General features: G+C 49.0%; 1 protein-coding gene across 2 annotated transcripts in view; it reads left to right on the forward strand.

Annotated features, from left to right (window-relative positions):
• Positions 1–23,420, forward strand: part of LOC122370624 (heterogeneous nuclear ribonucleoprotein L-like) — a 67,955-nt gene extending 44,535 nt beyond the window's left edge. For both annotated transcript variants that reach the window (XM_043346371.1, XM_043346372.1), the window contains 9 exons: positions 1,672–1,735; positions 10,591–10,674; positions 15,236–15,290; positions 16,001–16,271; positions 17,870–17,991; positions 18,250–18,400; positions 19,482–19,593; positions 21,588–21,683; positions 22,167–23,420. In XM_043346371.1, coding sequence (XP_043202306.1) covers positions 1,672–1,735; positions 10,591–10,674; positions 15,236–15,290; positions 16,001–16,271; positions 17,870–17,991; positions 18,250–18,400; positions 19,482–19,593; positions 21,588–21,683; positions 22,167–22,270 — 1,059 coding nt within the window. In that variant the 3' untranslated portion in view covers positions 22,271–23,420. The remainder of the gene's footprint in view (positions 1–1,671; positions 1,736–10,590; positions 10,675–15,235; positions 15,291–16,000; positions 16,272–17,869; positions 17,992–18,249; positions 18,401–19,481; positions 19,594–21,587; positions 21,684–22,166) is intronic.
• Positions 23,421–27,110: the final 3,690 nt, after the last annotated feature.

Below are 27,110 nucleotides of genomic sequence, written 5' to 3' on the forward strand. Positions count from 1 at the left end.
GAGCCAGTTAATGCCTGCGATGTCCATTCCGACATCAGAATTCTCCGGGAGTCCGCCGGGGCTCCGCAGCCGGAGCTCGCAGCCGATCTTTCCACGGTGGCGGCGTGACGTCAGCGATGGCTGCGGCAACTCCCCGGCGGCTGGGGCAGCTCTCCGGCGGCGGCGAGCTGTCCTCAGCGGCGCCGCCGCGCCCGATCGCTCTCGAGCCGGTCATTAGCGGCTTTGTACTGCGCTAATGCACCGGCAAATGGTTCTCAGCGCGGCATTAGAGCGGCTCGCATGCGACGCGACTCCGCTGCGGCACCTGCGCCGCCGGCTAAAGGGCATCCGTCGCCCCCTGGCGCCAAGCTGATCGTGTCGCAGAGTCATTGAATTGGCGTCACAGCTAGCTCCGAAATAGAACCAGAGGCCATGCAGCTGGCTGAAGAGGTGTTATATACTGAATCGACACCTCTGCTGCAAGGAAAAAGAGGAAAGGCGTAGCAGAGGCTATTTTCACGCGGTATGGTTATTTGCGTCTTGCGACATCATTATTTACCTCATCAGTAGCTGTCGATATCTGGTATGAGTGACGACATAGCTAATGCGTTTGGGGTAAACGTTCCTATGAAGATGACCGTCTCTCCTGTATCTGCCCTACCCATCAATAGTGTTGGATATGCAGATCGGCGCAGTTCAAACGAGCTCATTTGTTGAATTAAGCGACCACATCTTGTAGCTTAGACAGTGCGCCGCGCTGCGCCGTACTATTTTCACTTCAGTGAAGATCAAAAGCGGACGCCAAGATAGCGGCCGCCCGTTGTCAGCGGGAGCGATGCTAATGAATGGCCGCGCTGGCGTATGGAAGCGCCGCGTTTGTGTATACTGTCAACGGGGTCCCGGCGGACGACATGTAAAACGGCCGGGCGGGGAGTGTCGCGACGCCTCTACCTCCGTTTGGTGGATTACTGGGCGGCTCTCACGTCAAGCCGGAGCCACCGCCCGGCCGAGGAGACGGCGGGCCGATCCCATATTGCTGTCACCGCCGCGACCGACCACTAACGGAGCGAGGCGTCCGTGACGTCATCACCGCCATGATGTGTGACGTCACGAGGGGGTCCGCTGCCAGCTGAAGGAGGATGGGCCAGCCATGTGACCGTCAGTCAACGCCCTGGCCAAACATTGCCAGGCTGCAGAGCTCATAATGTTTTCAATAATACTGCTGTTGAACAGGAGGGTGATATTGATGTATGGGGAGATAGCGAACCTTTGCAGACTTAGGATGCATGCAACATATATTCGGCATTTTTCAGGCCGATAATTTCCCTGATACGTGATTTTGTGATTACCCGGATGTTGAAGCTCACATTTGGCAAATATCTTACGCTCTCAGCCTGCCGCCTGCACTCTTCCTCAGACCTGCTGACTGACTTTCCCGCCAGTCACCCAGCTATGTACAGCCCAAAAATCACACGACAAATTCTCAAACGTTAATGATCTGACTGGCCCGAGTTTATCGTCGACATTGCGCTGCACGCTGCCATTACTCTACCTGAACTGCGCCCGTGCCTGCTGGCTGGCGGAGCTCCAGCGGCGTCCGCTGCCAGTGAGAGACCGTGGCGAGTTTTTGCCCCCGCCGTGCTGGTTATCGGGGCGTAGCGGCCGCTCGCTTACCTATGTTTTGTTTTCCAGCCGGCGCGTCTCAACGTCTACAAAAACGACGCGGAGAGCTGGGACTACACCAACCCGGCGCTGGGTAAGGCCCCGCGGCCGGCGCGTGCAACCCCGTGACCCGCCGTGAACTGCTCCTTACGGCGCAGTTCGTCTCCGACCCATAACGGTGTGGTCGTGCAAACTTTGCGAACTTAACCTTGTAAATTAGCTCCCGGAACTCTTTTTTTATAAATGAAGTTAGTTGCTTCCGGTTTAGTTCAACCAATAAATGTCGATCCTTATGTTCTCAGATTGGTTTACTGGTTTCAATATTGTTTTCAAGGCATAAGATTTTTCTTTTCTGACAGTAAAATTGTTGCCGATTACCCATCTTGTTACTCATGGTTGCATGTCATGCAATAACATTGATGAAGACTCGACACAAAAAATGTACATTTTCTCATGCACAGGCACAAATACTTTGGTTTGAAGCAGTCCAACACTCACATTATATGTAATACAGATATGAGATACGCATGCTTGTGACATGTTTCAAATAGCTACTTTTTGTTACATTGTGAGAACCATTTAATCTTTCAAATGTTTCAAGCATTCACACGTAGATCAATAGCTGCTGCAGGGTTGTACCTATACCATGGATGAGATAATAATGGATTGGTGTCTTCGCAGTTTTTGGCGACATTGAGCTCAGGCCTGCCATCTAGCGGGAGAATTGTCGTAAGTTAGGAGCAAGCCGAGTGAACGCCGCTGATTAGCATTGTGACACACGGGAGTGTGGTGTAGTAGCAGGCTTGTTGTGCAATTTTTCAACAGGTTATGTCTTTATATGTCAGTAAAGGCGAAGAAATTAATAGATTTATGTGCAGGGTCAGTAATAAGATAAGCAGTTCCATGTTATTTCCTCATTAAATCGTGAAACAGGGAGTTATTGGAGACTTCGCCAGCACGTGTCGTTTTCGTAGTTTTTTCACATGAGCCTTTACTTGGCCTAAATCAAACAAATTGTCCGGATCAAAGAACAAAACGAACGTAAGTACTATCTATAAGTATAATGAAAAAGTTAAACGGAATTGCTAACGTCATTGCCGCTCAATATGTACTAGTGATGTCAATTACGGAAAATCGGAATACCGATACCAAACCAAATACCAACCAAAACCATGGGGAAATACCGAAACCAAACCAACTTGGGAAAATGAGGGCAATACCAACTTTTTACCGATTTCTTGGCCTCTTACACATAAGTGAGGGTTCATGATACCAACAAAATACCAAACACATTACGATTAAAATACCAAATACCAAGTTGGTATCGGTTTGGTATCGGTATACCAAAAAGTTGGTATCCGATTGACATCTCTAATATGTACCTAATTCAAGACGCTCTATGAAAAGGACCCAACCAATGCCGCGTAGTTGATGAAATTTCAGTGACTTTGGCTCCAACTCCGATTCCGGTATTCAAATATCGACTCCGACTCCTCCGGGCAGAACTATCGATTCACACAGACTCCGAATCTGACTCCGACTCTGCAGCCCTCGTAAGTCTGTGGAGTCGATGACTTTTCAGTGACCTTCGACTACTAATACTCAGACTACAGCTTTTAAAAATCAACCGACTCCGAGTCGGAACAGAATCGCTGGCTCTGACTTTAATTCCGCAGCCCTGGTCCAAGATAGCCGCCTAAAACAACTTTGATGTGTGATCTTCTTCGTGCATTGTTATGTTATTTTAAACAAGGAATTGAAAAGGGAGACGAAGCCTTCACAAACAGGGATCTCCTGTTGCGGATCAATCAGCTGCTGGAACAGAAACAGAAAAGGAGGAGCTCTCCTGTAATTGGGACGATACGAGCCCGTTGGAGGGAGGCTTGAATAAATAAAAAATAAATAAAATAAATCAATGCAGTGCGAGCATCGATGTGACATTTGTGTACCAAGTTTGAGTGTTATCCGCCCAGCCGTTCTTGAGATATGGAAGCGCGGCACCCCGCACGTGCGCACGTGCAGTAGCACCCCCATAGTGACACATGGAAATGCATTGGCCACTGGGTGCCTAACTATTGAGTACGAAGTTCTACTGTAATGGGCCCAGCCATTGCGGAGTTACTTTATGTGAAACAATTTCGACACCCCTAAGTTGGCACGTGGCACGTGCCGTAACATCAACTAAGATGAAGAAAATCGGACGAAATTCGGAGAAGAAGGAATAAGCCTACCAAATATGTATGACATATTAAACTGCTGTACCCTTGTGAGTAAGTGACCACATAAAAGGTCGTACAAGCCGATCGGACTGGGCGTTTAAATACACACCGCGTCTTACGCATTTTATTTTCGTTATTACCTAAAGGCTGCTTGACGTTTTTGGCTTTCAAGCATTTAAGACATTTTTTGTCGTCTCAGGTCAAGTAAGATTACCTCCAACTCGTGGGAATATGCACTTCAAGCCAACTAACACACCACACCCACGTGTGTCATAATGCTGAGAGATGGGCGTTCACTCGGCTTGCTCCTAACTTACGATAATTCTCTCGCTAGATGGCAGGCCTGATCCCAATGTCGCGGATCCCAATGTTAATTTCCACGAGACACCAATCCAGTGTTATATCATCCATGCCTATACCTTGTAAAGGACATTCCGTTCTTATGAAGCTGGTCTAATGCTAGTTACGCCATTGTAAAATACAACGCGAGTGTTATGCATGTTATCATCGAGTAATATCTTATTTAGTCGCTGAATTTGTTTGAAAGATCCAATTGATTTTAACTTCAACTGTTTTTGTATTTGCTTAAAGTGAACGCAGTCTATACCTTCACCTCCGAGGTGTGAAATACTGCGTGCTCATCTATGCAAAATACTAATTGATAAGGCTCATTAAGATAAGTAATTCTTAATCATCAAAAGAATGGCAAGAGTGTTCCTAGCGGGGATTTTCTTTTACGAAAGCACAGAATGTGAATTTGGTGCGGATAGGTAGGAAGTGAAATTCGTTGGATAAATTTGAATTATTTGTTCATCAATCACCGATTGCACTTTATATTTGTATGCCAACATCTCTACATGATATAATATAAAACAGACGGCGAGAGCATTTAACACTGCATGTGTATATAGCCTGTGTGACAGCTCATATGAGACACATACGTCGGTATACTAGCTCGGCCGTTTTGGCGCCGGGCTGGCAGTGAATCTCTCGGTCTTGCCTAACAACATATAACCTGTGGCCGCGGGTCGGCTGGCCGCTGCGACACGAGCTCTGCCGAACCGCAGCTCACCTCTGTCTCTGTCCGTCTCTGTCTGTCTCTGTCTGTCTCGTCTCTCTTCTATCTGCCCGCCTCCTCTGGTTTTGTTGTAGGTGGCCGCAGCAGACGCAGACATGGACAACATAACCGGGCCACACGCGCACACGACCCCCTCCCCTCCGCCCCCAATCGAGACACAACCGGGCGCCGCGGGTCACCGCACACTGGTCGGAAACGCCCTCACGAGAGGCCACGGGCGATTCCGGAGTTTCGGATTATTTTTTATATAGATCGATTTGAAATTGATCAAATTATTATACTTAGGTCAAAAAACTAATCCGGGTGACCAAAAATAACTGTAATCAGCCCCCGAAGATGGGGTATCCCAGAACTCGGAAACTGACGCGGAGCAGGAGGTTTCTTGAGCCGGATATTCAGAGTCTTATTGCTGATAGACACCAAATTGAAATCCCACATATTATGCATCAAAATGTTCGTTATGAAGTTGCTGACTGGTCAGTGCAAAATTTTTGGCATATTAAATCCCTAACTAAGATGTACTATAGCTTTTTTATGAAGGCTCTCCTACAGTGATTCTGGAATATAACTGCAAAGTTTAGGTAAGGAAACAACAGGTAGTCCCATCTAGTTCCACTCTGATTTTTTGTGAGATGAAGTAGGATTTAAATTCACACCAGGGCAACATAAAAGCTAACTGCGCATATTTGCGCAAAATTTGCAGGAGCCGCTCTTCCTACCCAACTACCGCCCGCCCCGCCCCAGTTTCGGCTCGGCCGCCGCGCCCGGCTTACGCTGACCTGTGTGGCCTGCACGCATCCATGCGTAGTTGACTGGTCATTAAAAACAGATGCGCTTGAGTTTATGAATTTTGTGAAAAGCGCGTTTTATGTATGCATTTATGTATGTATTGACATCAAAAGCCTTCCACATATTGCGTGGCGATTACGGCTTGCATTTAGAGAGCCTTGCTATTGACAACCATCACTCGGCTGAAGAAAGTGGAAATTGAAACCTTCGTGAATATAAGACGCTGCAAATATAGGACACCTGTCACTGACGTCAGGTTACCTTGGGTCGTCTTTAGTTACATTAGATTACAATTCCGGTATTTAACCCTGGCCGGACCGATTGGTTTTCTATATTGACCGGGGAGGGTTGGTACAACTCCCTCGCCGTTTCGCCTCTAATTGAGCTAGAGCCTCGCGGAAAAAAGCTTGTGTGCCGTTATAAGACGCAAAAATCAGGTACTACCCGATTTTAAGGTCTTAGGTCAGCCAGTGACCTCTTAGGTCACGTAAGTGCCACAAGGCACGGGTTCGGTTTTAGGTTAATTACTTTACCAAAAAATGGTCGCACTGCCGCGATTTTGGCATCATCGTGTTTGTCTAGCTCAGGCGCGTTGAATGCTATACTTGGTGTTCGGGTGAACTCAACTTAAGGTGTTAACCTCGGGTCAAGGTCAGGTCGGAGCCCCTCAGGTCACGAAAATGGTTGAATGAGGTCATATTGCATATCATTCGATTCGGCAGGTCTTCCTGAGTCCAATGGTGGCTTTCCCGACTCTCTAGCTCCATCTGATCAGGAGTTATTGACGAAAAACTTATATGGCCTTAGTGACGTCATACATGACGTCACGCAAAGTCAACAATGCTTAAGTCAAGCACTGGACCTTGCAAGAAGTGCATGAAACCATTCCCGGTGCCCGAATAGCAGCTCCCAATTTCCCTTGTTGACTTAAAGTGGTGTTAGATCCTGTATTATACTCAATTATGACGTCATAACTTAACAGATGCACGTCATATATTTAGTGCTTGACATCCAAATGATAGCTTACATATGACAGAGAAGGTATGCAAAGTTTTATGAAGTTTGCTTGACTAGTTGTGGAATAACAAGCAAAAAACTTTTGCGGGAAGGCCGCTGGCCTCTCGCTGGAGCGTTTCCGACCAGTGTGCACCGCCGCGCCGCGACACCAGCGCCCTCTTTCTCTCTGTGTTGCAGGCAGAGCCACCTGTTGGCGACCCCGGGTACTGTGACGCGTGCGGCCCGGTTACGTTGTCCCGTCTCGACAGGTCGGTCGCCGGCTGCCAGCCCTGGGGGGAGGGGAGGGAGGGTCAGGGGGACGGGAAGATAAGTGAGCGAGAGAGGATGTTGACGGGTTACCGGGCTCCCGGTGACAGATTGACAGTTTGGTGTCGTCAGCTCACTGGAATCTGGCGGGAAATTCTCTGGTCAATATTTACTGATGATTGCCGTTATTTTGATAGCGGATACGACTTGGTCCCATTCTAAATAAATATTTTAATGATTTTTGTGATTGCGAAACATGCTTGACTGACAAATACTTAACCGCAAATAAACAGAGACTGTGATATTTTTTCATTTAAATTTATACAATACGCAATATCGTTTCGATACAGAATGTGTCTAATTCGGTACATCCTGTTAGCTGCACTCAGGCTAAAAACTAGCTTTAGCGACCGCTGTCTTTCTGAGCAGTGGTGTGAGAAAAACTTCAAGTGACAAGTGCAGTTGAGCGTCTGTCTGCTGTAAGCGCCGTTTCACATCTTTCAGTTTATTAGCTACTGAAGCGAAGTACAGGTCTCGCGGGTTTTTATCGGTAGGTTTTGCACCTAGAAAATTTAGTGTACTTCAGGCTATATCTTCGTCGTCTTAAGCTTTTAAGTGTTGAAGATGCGATCGACTTGTTGGGTAACAAGCCGGCCATGATCGTGTAAAATGGCTTCATCGTAGATCGATTAGTTTCTGAGATATAACCGGAAATGTAAAAGTGCAAAACCTACCGCTTAATCTCGCGAGACCTGTACATACATACAAGGGACATTTCATTTTCTTACAGTCCATTTGAGAATATATGTGTTATTCTTCAACACCACCTACACGACCTGCACTAGGTATACTTTTCAAGCGCCTTATCACAGGCACCCGCGCTTCATCACAGACAGAAGTAATCTAGATGACTGAAATACATACGTGTGACTTCCTTGACCACGACCGTCAGGAACCCAATGAATTTACAGTGACTCTACCGATTCAACCTGAAAGTCGACTGAAATTTGTGCATGAAAGTTGTTGATATGACCACCAAGCCAATAGAATAGACAGAAATACGCTTGAATTGGTAGCACAAAAAGGATAAGTTATCCGCTATGGTAGTTAGCAAGTTTCAGACGGGCGTCTCTGGGTCTCTGCTGGCCCCGGTATTCGTCTATTCTACCCCGCCCATGCCGGCCTATACACCCTGTGGCCAGCGGCGGGTCAGAGCCGATAAATTCACCCAGTGCTGCTGGTATTGATGTCAGTCCCAGGGGACCCCGGTCCTCCCTATACCCGGAGGGACGAGGCAAGGCCGCGAGGGCGGAATGGCGCGGGGCAGCATAGGACGAGAGGTCAGGAAAAGGCGGGACGGGACTGGGTGGAGGGTGGCAGGAATACACGGAAAGGGAGAGGCAGGAAGGGTGTGACATCAGTTTGGAGGGACGTTTGGGCGGCACGGAAAAGGATGGGACATGATGGAACGGGAGGGGTGAGACGGGATCAAAAGTTCTGGGGTATTTACGTATGTAGCAGGGAACTGAGTTGTTCGATGTTAGAGGATTTTATTTTGAAAAAAAAAACACCCTAAGAGATTTCGTTTCTTTGAACTACATCGTTAAAAACTCTTGAAAGCAGGTGGTGTGTCTCAATGCGAATGGTCCAGTTTTATTCACTCTTTTATTTTTTATTCTTTACACATTATGTAAGAAAATTAATGCAAACATTCATAAAGTTCAAAATTCAAAAGTTGAGCGTGGCACGAAGTCCGCTGAGCTGGAAACTGTTCCCCGGCTATTCATCACGCTCTGTGGCTCTCCTCCCATCCCCGCGGGCCATTGTATTTTTTCCCGTTCTCCTCCAACAGTTCCCGACAGTAGTTAGTCCTCTGTCCGGGCCGCTCGAGCACGGTCGTCCCACACGGGTGGCCACTCGGACACGTTCTGACGGCAGCGCGGCGACAAATTGGAGCGCCCGTACCGGTCCCCGCGCTCCGTCCATTTGTATTCCGCCGCCGACCTCGCCACGTGCCCACACGCGGCGTGCCGAAAGTGAAAGAGCGCCTCCGCGCCGCGACGTGATCTTATGGCGAATGGAAATAAGTTCGACCGGACTTCGGTCGCCAATCAGCCAACTCGAATGACGGGAAAGCTGGGAGGTCATTTTATGCTCTGCTGGTGACAAAATCGGGAATGCATGTGTTTTCTCACCGAAAATCATTGATAGAAGTTCATGATGGATTATGCCCCAAGCATTTATTCTCTGTGTGATAAAACTTCTTTTTTGTCTGTCTTCTCATCAAGTCTGGCTTCTGGCCCCAGTATAAGGTGACCCGATAAGAAATAATCTTTGAACCTGTAACGTGCTACCTTATCATTACCTCCATTATTAAAACGGTCACGCTTACTCCATAATGAACATCACGTATATACGCCATTATAATGCTACCTCATACCTCTAAAAATGGAGGCACTCATACGTCCCCAAGCTCCAAAGCATCATCAGCTTTTTAGATGATACGCATCATAGTTTTTTGACCACTTAGTGAAAAGCTTGTACGATTCCCCAGAAACGTGTAATGAACTACAAGGTGGTTTTTTTCTCGTGCATCGGTGTATATTTTCATCACATTTGTTTTAATGGTTTACAAAATTATTTGACATCGACCTTGTATCGGCCTGGTGGCTTCAATTTAGCCCCGACGCTGATGTCGTCTGATCCCATATCCTTCGCTGCTGGGTCAAACGATCGATCAGTGCCTTTGAAACTTAACAAGGTAATTACGGGGGATATTGTGACACGACAATTTAATATTGGCTGCATAATAATTACATGTTTTCTAGCATGACAATACGGCTGGGTTCTGGGAACAAAAGCCATCGGAAAATTCTTACGATTTGTCAAGACGTTTCCAATAAGTTGACAATGATTTTAATGGAGACTTCTGCATTTCACGCGAACCATCGATTACCTTCGGGAGGTGACTTTGATCTCCGTATTCGACGCAGTAAGGGGCTGCTGAACCTATGCTGCTCACTCACAAGCCTTGGCGAAGAACAGCTGGGGCGTTTAGTGCCGCGACAGTCGCGTAGGTCCATCGCCGCGACAGTCGCGCGAATCTGTCGTCGCGACAGTCGCGCCGATGTCGTCGGTAAGCGGCGCCTGCCCTCAAAGCGACAGCTGCACATCAGGCGTCATAAAGAGATAGCTAATGAGGATGACGGTGATCAGCGACACCATAAACCGCCCGTGACACCAGCCGGCGTATTTTGGTCGCGACCCGGCCTGTTTTTGCGACTGCTAACGGGCTGGGGTCGCTCTCTAATGTCGCCTGCTGCCAGTCGTTTCAGTCGCCGTGCGGAATAAATGCAGCAGAGTTGATTGGGACTTGTGACTGACAGTTGAGGGCTCAGAGTTATGGGTTGGAGGGCAGGTTGGAGGTGAATTCACCATTGGGAGTGTTTGTTTGGGTAATTTACCGTGTTGTGCCGGTCTAAAGCTGTTTGTTTGTGACATGTCACACTGGGATGAGCGGCTGACCTGGCAGTGACGGCTCTGTGTCAGCCACTGACACTGACACACTGACACCGACTGACCGTGCGTGTGTCACCACAGGTGTCACTGCCAAGCCGGAGCTGCTGGCGGCCAAGACTCCGCTGCTGCAGGAGCCCCACTTCCCCGGCTTCGCGCTGCCCTACGGTGAGTTCGGGGATCCCTGCTCACAAGATTTAGTTTCCAGGAGTATGGACGGGTGAGGCATGGGTTCCAGAATAGGTAAAGGGGATAAAATTGGCAATACAATCGTAGCAGGATGTATGTAGAAAGAGAGCACAGGTGAAAAATGTTTTGTCAATTCGCCTTTGAAGCTGTCGGGCCGTTTTTTTATCACAGAAGACGAATCTGCGTGGCATGTGCGCTGGTCGGACTGCGCACATGGATGACATGTGTAACAAGAAACATGCGAATTGAGCGTCTCGCTTTATTTCCTTACGTTATGCCTTTAAATAATTTTATTTGTGCTATCCATGCTACACTTCCTGACATGTTGTCAGTAGGCTGGCATCTATTGGTAAACGAAGACATTTTATCTAAAACATCATAAGTGCAATCTTTATCTCTGTAAGTAAAGCAATCCTTTTTTCTTTTTTGTTAGATCAAAATTATGAAGTTATACCTATTATTAGGTATATATTACGCAAAAAAAAGAATTAATAAGGTCTGAACATCTGGTAGCTGAGCCGATATGAGACACGACATACGTCATTATCTGAGTCTTCACGGTCATCTGACAATTCTTGTATCCATCAAATGCTACCCACCGGGAGCTAACTTCAACTATACCAATTAATCGTTCAGACTGTCCTGCGCTGTGACCGACAGCCAATCAGCAGCCGAGACGGCCGATCACGTGACCGGTGAGCCGTGTCGGCCGCGGTAATGGATTGAGTGGGTCACCGGGACATCAAGGCACTAATGAACTGTCTCTGCCCCGGACATGGCCTGTACGAATCGAAACCCAGTTATAGTCGGTTGTATAACAAGAGTGATCAAGGAGGCCTGAAAGGCGATATGGACAATGGATGTTGAGTGACATGTCAATGTGCCGTAGTCAAGGAAACCGGAGAATTGCGTTCAATCTGTAGTTTTGATAAAAACAAATCCGAGCATAGCTAAAAGGGCACTTCAACGTTAGCTTCCTGTGTTGACGCTGCTTATAAGTAAGCGACTACCTATTTAGACTTCGTTTAGACTTTAGAAGCTCGCTTTTGCTGTGGCGTTTTAACTGCAGTTGGTTTCTTCAAATGTTCGCTGTGCAGGTGGTGCGTTTTATCACCGCGTCTCAGTTTCAAAACGTCATTACCTACTTTCGTAACATCACATTATCTTGGGTCATTTTGCCTTCAGTCTACAAAGAAGGCTTCAGTTTCCTGATATTCAACCACATTGATTCATGTTAGTCGACCCACCCGTTTTCAGCGCATTATTAGCAGCGTTGACTTTTTTGCACACATCCCGCCCTGTGCACAGTCCCGAGACCCCGCGATAAACCCCGCCCACCGCCGCGGCTGTTATTTATGCCAAACAACCGCCTCGTCCCCGCCCGAGGTGCGTCGGGTATGCGTGTTCCTCTGCCAATGGAGTGACGCCGGAACGGGGCGTCGCCGCCACCGAGCCGATCCCGGCTCAGCGGGAGCTTCTGAGCCGCGCAGTGGGTCGTGCTCCGCCGGTGCGCAGCAACCACCCGGCCGAGACAGCCGCAAAAAGTCGCCGATGACCGACTAATGGCTTGTTTGGCGTCCCGATGTGGCGCCGCGCCGCGTTTCGGCCCGTGCCGGCTTCTCCCGAGGGTGTGCGTGGGGAAGGGTGAGTGTCGACGTCGGGTTAGGAGGTGATATGTTGAGAAGTGATGGGGGAAACAGTGGTGTCAACTGGGAAAGATCCTGCTGCCACTAATATCGTTGCTTCTTTTAGCTGAGGACATCATAATTGCACCGCCGGTCTTGGTTTTCTATTGCATAATGCTGCGTAATGGAGATAATGATGGGATGCTGATTGAGACATCAGTGCTTTCGATTCGATTCGATTTCGATTCGATTCGATTTCGATTCGATTCGTATTGTGCTGACGTTTGGGCATCACTGGCGCCGCCCCAGCCCTCTCCCCTCCGGTACTCAAACCAGCCAAAGAACCCGTCCCATCGTCAGCGACGACCTAAACCGGGGTCGGATTTAGCCCTCGGTCGACGTCTGATCCGGAACAGAAGCTGTTAGCCGACAGAGCGGCGGCTGGATTTCACAGCGGAGATAGCCGAGCGATGGTCGATCGATAGCAGGAACACGGCCGCAAACTGCCGTGTTAGTATCGAAACGGACTGTTCCCCAGAGCATCAGCCGTGTTGGAACACACGCTGACATTTGTCATTGACGTACAGCACCACGCGCGTGTTTTACGTTTATCGACACGGATGGGTCGCCACCAGGGTTTGGGCTGTTTAGCTAAAGCTTTGCCTTTGTCTTTGTGGTATAATCCATAATCGACAGCACTGGACGGGGAATTGATTAAATATTAACCGCCGACCACATGGCGGGGTCGAACTAGGAACTGAACCCAACATTTTCCATATTTACGACAGCCGGTCCTACATGAGACCAGAGCACGCCAACCAATTTCCAGAACTACCAAAGTGCATACACGATCCATTAACCACTCGCAGGTAAAATGTTATAAGTAGAAAGTGGGCTTCACCAATGTGTTTGTGATATCACACGCAAATTCAAGTGATATGAGCTTCGGGCATTTATTGGCTTTGCTACACCCGAGTAGATAAGCAGACCAGACAGCAGTGTCTTTCCACCCCCTCACGTGCATGACTCATGTGACTGTGGACGGTACAGATGCTTTTTGAAGTCACAGACACCTGTGGTAGCACATCTTTGGTATCACCTGCGACCAGCAGCGCACCTAACACTTTTCGAGGCAGGAGTCCTCCAGAAGAGGCGGGAACTTCACCAAAGGGCGGTCATCTGGCGCCTGATGAGATTGTCAATGTGGACCCGAACGGAAGTTTCACCAGTTCGAGCGAAAGCTAGACCGGCGTCTTTCTATGAGCTCCACGTCGGGTGCAGCCTAACTTCTGCGGACCCGGCTGAAAATGTCACGAACTGCAGGGTGACCGTTTGTGTGCCGGACCTGTATCGCGTAAGTTAACGATTTAACTTTCCTGGCTGCTCTTTCTGAAGTTGTTCCGGACAGTGTAATCGGTCCGACGGCGAGGGATTAACGAGCTTTCTTGTGCCATTGTTCGCATGAACGCTCTCGAGCCCGGACGGAGATGTGAGTGTGATGGCGGCCCGATGGGAGTTCATTTGAGCGCCAAGTGCCCTATCCAGCGCTGTTTACCGGGATTGGATGCAGCTCCGAATGAGAGCCGGATTGGAGGGGATTTGTAAGCAATTTGGTAAGATATGGGAACGTCGCTCTATAGGAGACGGCAGCTACAAGGAGCTCACACTGAGCCAAATTTGAGCGACGAATCAAAGGGAATTGCTGGTCGTCAGCAAACTTCTGATCCTACTTGATTCAGGTATTAATCGAGCGGCGAGAGAAAGACAGGTCCATTTTTATTGTTTGAGAATCGTGGCACCATTTCGTCACATGCATACATCTTTTGTTGTGCTAATCATGGGTGGAGAACCTGCCCCGGCCACCCCGGCCGTGGCCGGGGTAACTTTCAGCCTACCCCGGCGCGGCCGGGGTAACTATTCCACACTTGGTGCTAATACTTTTCGAATAGGTGCCCAATTTTTGGAAAAAGTAGCTAGATTCCCCATAATTGGGCAGATAATCTTCTATTTATATTAAACACCGCAAATTCAACCGTATCCTGAACAGCACATAATTATTGCATGCTGAATTAGTATGTTACATGTAATGGACATTGCAATGCACACCTTAGTCGAGCCGCAAGCGTTTTGCGTTGGAGCCCTATTGTGTCAGCGAGCGCACATCATAAGTTCTGTGATGCCGCTGCTGAGACCTTTCAACGCTCCCGCATTCAAATGAAGCCTTTTCCTCTCAGCTGTGCTCCAAATTGCAACGCTAAGTGCCTCTGGGAACCACTTCAGTTAACAACAATATAATTTCCAGACCGCCTAACGGTCCCGTAGTACTAGCGAAGGACCATTACTCCACCGGTAGTCTTTGGTGCGCCTTTATGCCGAAGAACATGCGTAGGTGCCACTGTCCTCGAAATTGCTTAGAGTTATCATCATCATACGTTTTATTAAAACATGCTATGAAGCATTGCATGAGCAATTCATATGCTAAGAAGGAGATATTGTGGTCGATTCTACATAGTACTATCATGTTTAAATGGCCATGTAAAAGTTACCTGTTTCGCACTGTATACGATCTTCTGAAATGACATACCAGGGTATTGTCTCCCTCGGTCACCTGTGATCTGTAGAGTCCAAGGACACTCCTGCTCGCGAATCAAATGACGGCTTTGTTCTGCTGAATATTCATCGGTGTGTCGGAGCTCCGCCGTTGTCAGGTCGTATTCAGACCACTCCTTTATGCAAACAGTTCCAGGTACAGCATCGACATTGAACGAGCCACAAATGTATGCGAACACTGAGATGCGCATAACTCTCACTGTCGCCGAGCACCATCACCCTCGAAAAGCTGCGGGGCTGTGATCAAGTCTCTAAACCCACCGTTCGCCTGGACTGTAAGTGACGCCTCCCTCTCTGCTCCTCAGGTCTGGAGGCGGTGCGCGGCTCACCCCTATACGGTGCCACACCAGTCGCAGAGAGGTAAGGAGCAATTCCGTTCAGGTCACTGACCGTCCGACCCGCCCGTGCATACATTAGTGCACCGCCTGTGCACTCGTGCAGTGTGCACAGTGCCGCGGGCGGCGTCCAGGCAGAGGCGGAGAGGCCACTGACCACGACTCGGCGTGACTGTGGTGGGAGAGAGAGCGGGAGGGAGATTTGTTATCACCAGAGGAGTCGTGCCGGATATGGGGGTAGAGCGGGAGAAGAGAGAGAGAGAGAGAGAGAGAGAGAGAGAGAGAGAGAGAGAGGGAGAGGGAGAGGGAGAGGGAGAGAGAGATAGAGAGAGTGAGTGAGAGAGAGAGGGAGAGAGAGAGAGAGAGAGAGAGAGAGAGAGAGAGAGAGAGAGAGAGAGAGAGAGAGAAGATACATAGGAGAGAATGATGCACGAAATTATATACATATGTCCCTGTTTGAAGTCTATCTCTTCCCCGCCGCAGTCTGTCTCTGACCTGACCCGCCGCAGTTTGTCAGCAGTCTATATCTCTGACCCGCCACAGTCTGTCTCTGACCCGCCACAGTCTGTCTCTGACCCGCCACAGTCTGTCTCTGACCCACCGCAGTCTGTCTCTGACCCACCGCAGTCTGACGTCTCTGACCCGCCACAGTCTGTCTCTGACCCGCCACAGTCTGTCTCTGACCCGCCACAGTCTGTCTCTGATCCGCCACAGTCCGTCTCTAACCGGCCGCAGTCTGTCCCTGGGCAGGTTTGCCGCCGCGCTGGCGGCGCCCGCCGTCGGTGCCACAACATTCAACCCGGCCGAGCTGGCCCTGCAGGCTTCCCCTCCTGCGGCCCGCGCTGCCCTCTCCGCGGCCAGCTTCGCCGCCCAGCCGGCCGTGGCCCCGGCGTCGCCCCGCCTGGCGCAGCAGGGAGCCGTGCTCATGGTCTACGGCCTCAACAAGGACATGATGAACGCCGAAAGGCTCTTCAACCTCTTCTGCCTCTACGGAAATGTCATCCGGGTACGTTTCGTTGGTAGGATTTACTATACAATGATGTCAGGGCGAAACCGGACTGTAGAAAGTAGATGCGTTCTATCAACTTTAGGCATCTCCTGTGCTGGCTACGATTTTTGTCCGCTGCTTCCTTGCAGGATAATTCCTGCTGCATGAAAAACGGTCAAATGTTTTGTAAGCGAGATGTATGGCAATTAAGAGCTTTGCTTTTAAATTCGTTGTACGAAGTGGTCTCAGAATTATGGCCGCTTAGGCCGTGTTTGAATTCACCCATACTTGTCATATCCGTACCGTCCTACTGCTGATTGTTACACGGGACATGTCAAATATCCACCTAGACCTGCATCAAGAATCGGGCTACGGTGGCAACTTGCCTTTCACAAACTTTCTTTTTATGCTTTCAAAGCCTACTACGCTGTTTGTTTTTCGCGAGCGTAACCAAACACACCAATCGTTGTGCTATTAACCTGGGGATAGGAGCAATCTCACTCGCCTCGTTTGTTTTAATGCGCGCCTCATTCATTACCTGTGCTGGTGCGGGACTTGATTAAAGTCGGGCTCCCTGGCGTGCAACTGCGTCCAGGGCTGTGTTCAGGGCCTCGTCTCCCACTGCGCCACGTTTGGCCACAGACGAGCGACGTTGTGACGCAACGGCACGTGCTACCGTTGCCGGCGGCGGCTCGTACCGTGCGTTAATATTTCACCTGTTCGCCGGGTGGATTAAGTTGGCCCCGCGGGGCTGAGTTGACGAGCCGACAGCTCCGGGGAGGGGGGGGGGGGAGTGGTGGGGAGTCTGCAACCAGGACGACGCTTCTGCGTTTGCTGTCGGGCTGGAGGTTGTTTGTTGGTAAAAGTTTGTCAAATACGTAAAAGTGATGAAGTACAGGGTTATCAAACATTTAGCGCGGGTGAGATATCTATTTTAAATTTGCCGCCGCAGTGAGGACCGAGCGCAGGGGCTGGGGCGGAGGCGTGTCTGGCCAGGGCCGGGTCTATTTCACCGCGGCCGGCTCCGATCGATCTGTGTGCCGAAGCCGGACGGAGCGACGGCCGGCGAGACAGATTCCCTGTCGAAGAGGCCGCTCCTGGCCATCGGTCGCTGCCGGCAAACACGACTCGATCTAACGCGCCGAAGCTGCAGCGAGGCGCCGAGAGTGGGCGCGCGCGAAAAATAGCACCGCCGGCCGCTTATACTCGCCCGTTATCGATAAATGGCGGGAGCGAGGTCCGGCGAAATTCGCGCGAAACGTAGCCGGATGGCAAAACGGCGCGAGTAATGGAAGTTAATCGAACAGCCGCGCGAACATTGGAATTTATGGGCTCATTCGCTTTGCAACGACCCGGTTGATATTGTCGCCAGTCTCGCTGAACAATGTCTAAATCATTCATCAATCGATCTTCGTCCATCGAAAACTTGTCATCGTTAATTTGATATTGCCTTTATGTTGTTTACTCGTATTTCTTCATTTCGTTTGGGAAGTCACACATGCAATGGGGATGGTACTTTGTAACAGTGTCAATCAAGCTAATTGAATTTGTTGCATGTGAATCCGAAGCAATTCCTTTTAAAATTAATTCACGTTTACCAACTCGTCGTATTGCAGATCAAATTCCTGAAGACCAAGGAGGGGTGTGCAATGGTTCAACTAGGCGACGCGCTGGCGGTCGAAAGGGCAATCGGCAACCTCAACAACATCAACATTTTCGGCAGCAAACTCCAACTAGGGTGAGCTGCACTTTTGTTTTACTGTGGGTCTACTCGGTAAAAAAGTGTTTTCAGCCCCACCCGAAGGTATTCGAGTTACTGGTTTGGTTTCTGTTATATCCAACCGTATTGTGCTCCTAAGAGTTCTCTAAAAGGCATTGTTTACGATCCTTTAGGTGGTTCACGGTAACTATAGACTTGTGGTTACGCCATGGTGCCGTAGGTGGGCTGAAAGTGCACCCGATGAATTGATATTACCCACGCATCGCCACCACCCAGGTACAGCAAACAGGCGTTTTTGAACAACGTGCAGCAGCCCTACTCACTACCCGACGGAACACCCAGCTTCAAAGACTTCACCGGCTGCAAAAACAACCGATTCCTCAACCCGGGAATGGCGAGCAAGAACCGCATCCAGGCACCCTCAAAGGTGAGAATTTGACGGAACTAGACAGGCTTTTTGTTGCTTTTAATTCAACTACTCTAATCTAATGGCTAATCTAATGGCTAGAAGTGGAATGGGTGATATCGAAGGGTGTCGCTATGCTTGCATGATCGTTAGTGTTTTACGTGGTCATAATTTCCAACCACGATATATCAGCATAGTACCTGTCACTCCCATTCATAAGGTGATCACTCACTCTATGCAATCGCTAATTATGTTAGAAATGGGTTCGCTAGACCGTCTGTAAGAGAACCTACATTGTTCGAACTCTGTTGCTGGCGGTGTACTGATTCATAACATCTTAGTTTCTCACATTAAACCAGGACCAACTGCATTTGGCTGTGTTTAGCTGTATTATTTTATTGGAGCAGAACTTACCCACACTTGACTAACAACTCAATTGGTCAAGTGTAAAAATGGTTCTCAAGTGTTCGGAAGAGAAGAGATGTTAAACTTTCCGACCTGTGAAAATGCTTTGATTCCCAAAAGCTATAGACCCATAGGTATGGCTAAAGGAATGGTATAGGTACAGAAGCATGGACGATTGCGTTTACTGAATGGTGAAGCATCACGCGACGTTCACTCTCCGGTGATAGTCGAACAATTTCATTAAAACAAAGTGTTAAACACTGTTACCTATAGTCGGACAATGTTTAAGGGGCTGTTGTTCGGAGAAAATATCAACCGTCTCCCTATGACACCGCCCGTAATTTCCGCGATGTGCCAGACACCGTGTTCTCTTGCCCTTTATTAAATCAACATAGTCGGACGGTGATCGGCTCATGTCGATGACCCGGTGACCTACCGGGCCTCTAATGTCACCAGAACCGAACTTCGATTGTCCCACTCCTACGAAGGCAAAGGCGTGCAGATTCTTATTTTAGAAATGTAAACCGAATGAACGAATTGGTGTTTCCAGGCCCAGGTGCCTCGCTAAGCTACCCTGTCGATGCTATTGATTGTGTGCCTCTTTTTTACAACTGTTAGTAAATTACTATATCCACAAAGATATTCTGGATGTCAGGTCCTGCAGCTCAACTGACCCTGTTTCTCGTCTCGCCTGCAGGTGTTGCATTTCTTCAACATGCCGCCGCAGCTAGCGCCGTCAGAGCTGACGGAAATCTTCCAGTCCGCCGGAGCGGCCACCCCGCTCTCCGCCAACATTTTCCCCTCGAAAAGTACGTCAACAGTGCGATGTCTGTGCCGATTCAATGCGATACCGCTTGCATGACGCAGATAAATCCGGCATTGTGGTGCTGTCGTAACTGATGGGTGGTAACTGGTAAGTGAGCAGAGACGAAAACAGAACAAGTGACCGTTTTCGACTCAAAATTTCATCTGCATGAAATCGTATTCTGGTCTTCCGCGTATATGTAAGTGCTATTGGATGCTGATAAGAACAAAGTCATCACCCATTTAATTGTGGACGCACGCCCTTAGCATTATGTGTTTATTTTTCCAGAGTTGGCTCTTTGCTTATTAATTTCATAATGCTAACGTGCTTACTCGTTTGCTTACGTGTTTCCTCTCAGACTACCTGGAGGCTCACGGTCGTAGTTTTTCGGTAGTTGTCGAAGTAATTAGAAAGACCAGGCTCATCAAACATTATTTCGCTCCCAGGTGCGCGTCAAAGTTTTAATGGTTATGTTGGTGTCGTCAGAGGCGCCCTTGCAGTGTTTATCAGCTCCGACAGCCGCCTTTTAGATACCCGTTCTGCACGGTCTCCCAGCGTTTTACACCCTCGTCATTTCATTACGGCACATCTTTGTAATGTGCCCTCCCATACGCCGGGTAGTTCAGCGCTCCAGCCAATTCCGTTGCGTGCCGCGCGAGGAAGGAAGAAAATAGCGACCCGATAGAGATCGCTTCCATAAAGTGGCACGGGTGGCATTTTCGTCCAGTTCACGAGTTCCAAATAAAATGCTAATCAGCGTATTGATCTTCGCCTGGCAGCTCTGTGACAGCTGGCGTCCACTGAAAATCGCGCCGTTGGGACTCGTTTGCACTCAGCAAACTAAATAAACCTTTTTGTCGTATCGCTGGCTCACAAGAGGAATGTTTTGCCTGTTGGATGGGCGACAAATACCCGGACGAAAAATGCGGCTGTCGCCAGCATCTCTCTGCTGCCGGCTGCCACAGCCTCATTCAAAACAAGTTAACGTGGATTTACGTAGTGCGCTGTAAAATCAGGTCACTTAAAGCGTTTATCTCTACTTGAAAATGTTTGTTTTCTGAATGATCAATTACTGAACGTTTCAATAGGGATATTTGCACGCATTATATTGATGACATCATGCAAGATCATGCGAGAGGGTGGTGATTCGGTCGTGCCCTTAGTTGCAAATGCACCTGCAGCTTTCAAGTCTTGCTGTCATTGGTGTAGGTACGTACGTTTTTCGGCCAATATTGGGAAGTTGGGAAAATAAACTCATTCGTGTGTTACGACTCCGGTCAGAACTGCGTACAATTTGCCTGCAGCATTTACCAGTAACCAGAATGAATATAATTATTTACACAAATAGGTACCTCGAAAGGACGTCATGATTGCTCGACGAAAGTCACTTTACTCGTTTAGCCATCCCAGTGCCGATACGAGAGAGCTTTTAGTGTGCGCAAATACGGGTGGGCCAGGCGAGAAAGGGATTCCGTGTCACGCGCTCCTGCACTGCGCCAGCTCGACGGCAAACGGGGGCGGACAGCCGGCTGTCGGACCGGGAGATCTGGTCCCGCTCCCTGTCGGACTCAGCTGTCGGCTCTCACAGGAACCGGGCAGACAGACGGGGTGGGACCACGGACCACAGACCAAATAAACGGCAGACCAGATGAAACCACGATCCCGACGAGCCTGTGCACCTGCACTGTGTTGTCTATTTTCCTACCCTATATGCGCCGTGACCATTTGTCCCCCGAACTCTGAAGTGGTGCCCGTTCCCTACGTGCTAAGCGCTCTGTCCTCATGTGTTCCGGGAATCTTCCGCATGTATTCAGTGCTCTGTCGCGGTGCGTCTGGTGCATTGCCACTGTGTTCGGTGCTAGAACGTGGTGTTCTGTTGTATCTGGTGATCTCACGACTCGCACATTGTTCTGACGTGCATGCTCGGTGTTCTAACGCGGTGTTCTCTCGTTGTGTTCGTTCAGTGTTTTGACGCGGTGTTCTCTCGCTGTGCCGCAGCCGAGCGGAGCTCCTCCGGCCTGGTGGAGTTCAGGAGCACCGAGGAGGCAGTGGAGGCTCTGGTCGTCTCTAACCACAAGTCGATCCCGCGCTCCAGTGAGTCTCCCAACGCAGACTGGCCGTCACAACATCCCAACCATCCCGAGTCCTTCACTAACGTCCAACTTTTCCGATGACCGGGCACTGATTTTACCGGCCGATGTCGCAGAAAACTCGAGTTAAGCCTTGTATGCGCCATTACTGTGTTTATTCAGACATCGCTTACCCAACTTTGGACATTCCTTTGATAGAGCAGTAAAACTTCGTCAACGGCCAAATGAGACAGGCAGAGGAAGCGCCAAAAGTCGGGCGACACATAGTTTAGCTACTTCATTGACAATTTAGCGCGCGAAACTTCAACTATTCTGAAGCGTATCTCTGTGAGAAGGTTTCTAGGCCGAAACGTCAAGGGCCACTTTAGACAGCACATTTCAACAGGCCTGTTTCAGCTGTTTACATCCTCACCCTGCTTCTCGTTTCCGCTTTTCATATTGTTTTCCGCATTTGACGCTCCCTCCCTGTCTTCCCTCGGTCTCACAGGCAGCAAGTTCCCGTTCACGATGAAGCTCTGTTTCTCGTCGTCACGGGCGGGGAACGGCGGCGGATCGGACCGAGCCCACTCCTCGCCGGAACAGGTGTGCTAGTGCCGGGCCCTGTCGGCCCCCGGTGCGCTCACGAGACCTCTGCAGAGTGAAGCGGGGCCCTGAGACCCTGCGGCGAGGCCCCTCTGCGGTGGCCGAAGCCTGCTGTATCGACTTTCGTCCGGCTGGGCTGAATCGCAGTGAGCGCGGGCCCACACGCAAATAAGAGAAGTGGTATTATAAGTGGTGTGAGAATGTGGCGTGTTGACAAAGATTCGGTGTGAGCTATTTATTATAAGACGGCGGAAGCGTTCCGTCAGCGAGTGAGTGCGTGTGAAATAGGGCCGCCGAGCGACCGGGCTCGCGATTTGATGGTACAACTCGCAGCTCTTGTGACGGTCCCGATTCAGTGGTACAATCTGCTACTCTCCCGTGTCCGTGCGACGCCAGAACTGGACGCTCTACGCTGCCACTGGACAACGGCTGGAGTTGGTCTGGTCACTTCTGTCTGTGTGCTGAGTTAGACAGCCCGTCCCACCCCGTGTCGACTGAGAATTCTTCGGTCAGCGACTCAGGCCGCTTCGCCAGTCTGCGTGTGTGCCTCTGTGAGTGTGACTGTGTGTGTCTGTGTGCTCTCGATCAGGGCGGAGCGAGTCGCGTTGTTACTGTTTCACCACCCTGTTGCCGCGCCGAGTGTGCCGCGCGTGTGCCGCGCGTCTGCCGCCGGTTCAATGTTTGAGCCGTGCGGCTCATTCACGGCGCTTCATCGCGCGCGGCTGATTCGATATTCCACACCGGACACCGCGTGTAAATGCGACCGAGGCCCGTCGCGCCCGATCGCCGACCGAAGTTTGTTTCCATGATTTACGACTGTTCAGTGGCAGCGAGGCTTGGCTCTGTTGATTGATGCCGCGTGCGTGCCTGGTTTTATTAGTTGCCGGTATAGCCGGCACAAAGCGTGTCGGCTTTACCGTGTGATGCTACAGATCAGATTCGGACGCGCCACAGGCAGCGCGGTACGGTAGTCTATCTAGATTATATGCAAGTTCTCGATGACTGATTTGTTTTGTTTGTATCAAAACGGCAGCTATAAGTTGCCAGGTAGACTAGTAGCCCACAAAAACCATCGTTATTACCATCAAAATATCGGATATGTCGTTGAAGGGTGGGATTGGGAAGGTCGTCTGGATAATTAATAAACATTTCCCATTCATCATTTATCTATGCCGCGATTTGAACGATGTGTGTATTAACCCGGCAGTTGCTGGGGTATTTCGCCACCCACCGTTTGCTGGGGGGGGGGGGGGGCGTTAAACGCCCCCAGCCGATAACTCGAGAACCAATAGGCGCAGCGAAACGCACGAGGCCGCAAACGAAAGAGCGCGACGAGACGCTTCAGATGAGTACTTTAAAGTTGAATTTTGAGGTCACAGGTCGGGTCAAGGTCAGGTCAAACACCTGAAATCGGGCTTTCAGTAGCATGGACTTCAGGACTTCGCAATGGGCGCCTCTCGTCATAAACTCTGTCAAAACGGTGCACAATCCATCATATAAGGCCTACAAGAGTGTCAGCTCCATGTAGGGGTCAGTCAAGCATAGGTCAGGGTCAAGGTCAGGTCAACCGGGTAGGCACATATCCCCGAAAATCAAAACTGATATTCGCAGCCTGTGACACATGTTTTAGAGGTAATTTGGGGCGTAGAACACGATGGTGACATTCATTTTATCATATGTGTACGTGTTTGGCTCAAAAACTTCAATTTAAGAAATGCATGTATCATGGTCGTGAAGTAGTCACGAAAAATTGCCAAGATTCAGTTCAAGATCATGGAGAATGCGGAACGATAATCAATAATCGAAGATAGCCATTTGATTGATCATGGTATTGGCAGTCTAATGGCGTTTACGGCATGTCTATATGTCTATTCTGTGATTTTATATGATTTTTTGAACATATGCCGTTTTTGGTCGAAAACTCAGAAATCATGACGTCATTAAAACCTCGATATCTCAAAAATTTTCCGACCGATTTTTTTGAAACTTCGTCACAATAAACTTCAATTAATTCCCTACAGGTACCCATAATTTGGCGCGCCTGCGGCGCGCCGTTTTTATGCTATGGCCCGGCGAAAAAAGTGGGGGCGTTTAACGCCCCCCCCCCAGCAACTCGCGGGTTAACCCTCGCACGACCAGGCCATTTCTCATAACACGAACGACCAGGGGGGGGGGTTGTTACGACCCCCCCCCCCTGGCGTTTCGAAACGGAAGGTCGTAGAGCTTAGCGGAAAAAACCAACGGATTGCTCTCAACGAGATCTCGCGATTGGTGGTATATTTTTTGGTCCTACGTCAACATTTGACCTACTTATGACCGGTCAAAGGTCAAATTTTCCGAAAAAAAATCAAACTTTTTCAACTTTCCGCGGCGATTGCGGCAAAACGGTGGGAGGTATCGACTTGAAACCTTCACTATCGTGTTCCTTGATTAATTCTCTATCGTTTGGTATGTATTTCGTTTCCCTAGCTCTAAAAATGGCGCGTTGGGAGCGCCGGAAGTCGGCAAGGTCACAGTCGGCGGCAGAAATTCGAAAAATCAAAATTTAAATTTTTGAAATCTGATTGTATTTTTGGATTTGGGAGGTCCATTTGCTCCCTATAGAAGCTAATATTGCTGCATATTCCCATTGAGGTGACAAGAATTAGCAAAATAGTGGTTCGGGCGCTTTCAAAAATAGTACCGGACGCTGTTCCTCTTGTGACGTCATAGCTCCGTGACCTGACCTGACCCGGTCAATTTTCTTGCACCACACGATAGCCAATGCTTGCCCCAACATGCATGGGAAGTTTCATCATGATCCATCAAACAATGTGGGTATCACCGGCAGAAAACCTAGGGATTCGGCGCACACGTTTGGTAACTCTCGCTTGGAGGCTGTACCTCTTATGACGTCATAACTCCGTGACCTGACATGACCCGATCAATTTTTTTCGGCAAAAGATGCGCAAAGGTTGCCCCAGAGGGTATTGAAAATTTCAGCCCGCTACGACAAGCCGTTTAGCGTGCACTTCGAAAAAACCTCAGGGGGGGGGGGTTGATACAACCCCCCCTAGGCGTTCTAGGGTTAACCCTCGCACGACCAGGCCATTTCTCATAACACGAACGACCAGGGGGGGGGGTTGTTACGACCCCCTGGCGTTTCGAAACGGAAGGTCGTAGAGCTTAGCGGAAAAAACCAACGGATTGCTCTCAACGAGACCTCGCGATTGGTGGTATATTTTTTGGTCCTAGGTCAACATTTGACCTACTTATGACCGGTCAAAGGTCAAATTTTCCGAAAAAAAATCAAACTTTTTCAACTTTCCGCGGCGATTGCGGCAAAACGGTGGGAGATATCGACTTGAAACCTTCACTATCGTGTTCCTTGATCAATTCTCTATCGTTTGGTATGTATTTCGTTTCCCTAGCTCTAAAAATGGCGCGTTGGGAGCGCCGGAAGTCGGCAAGGTCACAGTCGGCGGCAGAAATTCGAAAAATCAAAATTTAAATTTTTGAAATCTGATTGTATTTTTGGATTTGGGAGGTCCATTTGCTCCCTATAGAAGCTAATATTGCTGCATATTCCCATTGAGGTGACAAGAATTAGCAAAATAGTGGTTCGGGCGCTTTTCAAAAATAGTAGGGAAGCCGGGGGAAGCCCGGGCGCGGGGGAAGCCCGCCCACCCCGTTTCCGGCTAAATTACTCACAATGAAATGCTCAACTGTTTGTCCTTTCAGCGTGGCAGCTAAGGTAACGCCAGCAAAAAAGTTAGGGCTCACAAAAATTGCATATTGTTAAAGTTATAGAGCAAAAATGATATTTTAAGGGTTTTTAGCTAAAAAGTGAGATATGTTGCACTGTTAATGTTATACCATACAGTACTAATATTTATACGAATGTTATGTAAGGACCGTTTAAAGGGACCCTCCCACCTTCAAAAAAGTTAACGAATTGGCATGAAAGTGATGTCGCTCGGTTCAGAAAGAGCAAAAACGAATATCTACCAAATTTCATCGAAAAATATTCACCGGTTTTCAAGATATTAGACTTTTACTTTTGTTTACTTTTTGGGATCTCCGCTGTTCCTAGCGACTTTATTTGAAAGTGCGGCATTTGTTGCGCGCAAAGCAGCATATACCACCGCGTGCTACCAAACGTTTTAGTAAAAGATTTAAAATCGTTAGATCTCCGCTGACGTCACAAATTCTAAGGGGGCATACCAATGCATTAGCCCCTTAGAATCCGAAAACTGCAAGTTTGAAATTCGATATCTCCGAATTAAAGCATTTTTCGATGTTGTGAGTGCCCAAACCGTTATTTTCAGGCCATGGCCACCAATTTGGTTATCTCAACTCAAATCTAATGTTAAGGTGGGAGGGTCCCTTTAAGTATTTTGTAGGGAGGGGTGACGAGGCAGGCTGGCTTAAGTATGACATTTTTTCGAACATCGCTGTTCTTAAATAAAAATTAGCATATTGGGGTAGCCCCGGGCGAGTGGCCAAGCTTACCCCCAACCGAGAGCAATGCCACTAAACCACTGTTTTCCATGAGATAATAGGTACTGAGCAGGTTTGGTTTACACCTAGATCAAAGATAAATTTCGAAAATAAACATGTTAGGGGAAGTTGGGGGAATGCCGAATACTTTTTTTCTGACGCCCGTAGCACGCAAGGTAGACAACATAAGCTATTCTTGTTGGCGTCATTCGAGAGGCCAGTCTTTCGCCTTTCAAACATACCAGGCGCATTTGATGAAATCGCATACCGTTAAGCGCACAAACTAAAAATATCAAAGAAGTGACTTTTTCGGCGTTGCCCCGGACTGCGGGGAAAGCCGAAAATGAGAGAAATGATCTACGGGGAATGC

The sequence above is a fragment of the Amphibalanus amphitrite genome, unplaced genomic scaffold, assembly GCF_019059575.1.
Source record: "Amphibalanus amphitrite isolate SeventyFive unplaced genomic scaffold, NRLGWU_Aamphi_draft 001151F_arrow, whole genome shotgun sequence".
NCBI classification, from domain to species: domain Eukaryota; kingdom Metazoa; phylum Arthropoda; class Thecostraca; order Balanomorpha; family Balanidae; genus Amphibalanus; species Amphibalanus amphitrite.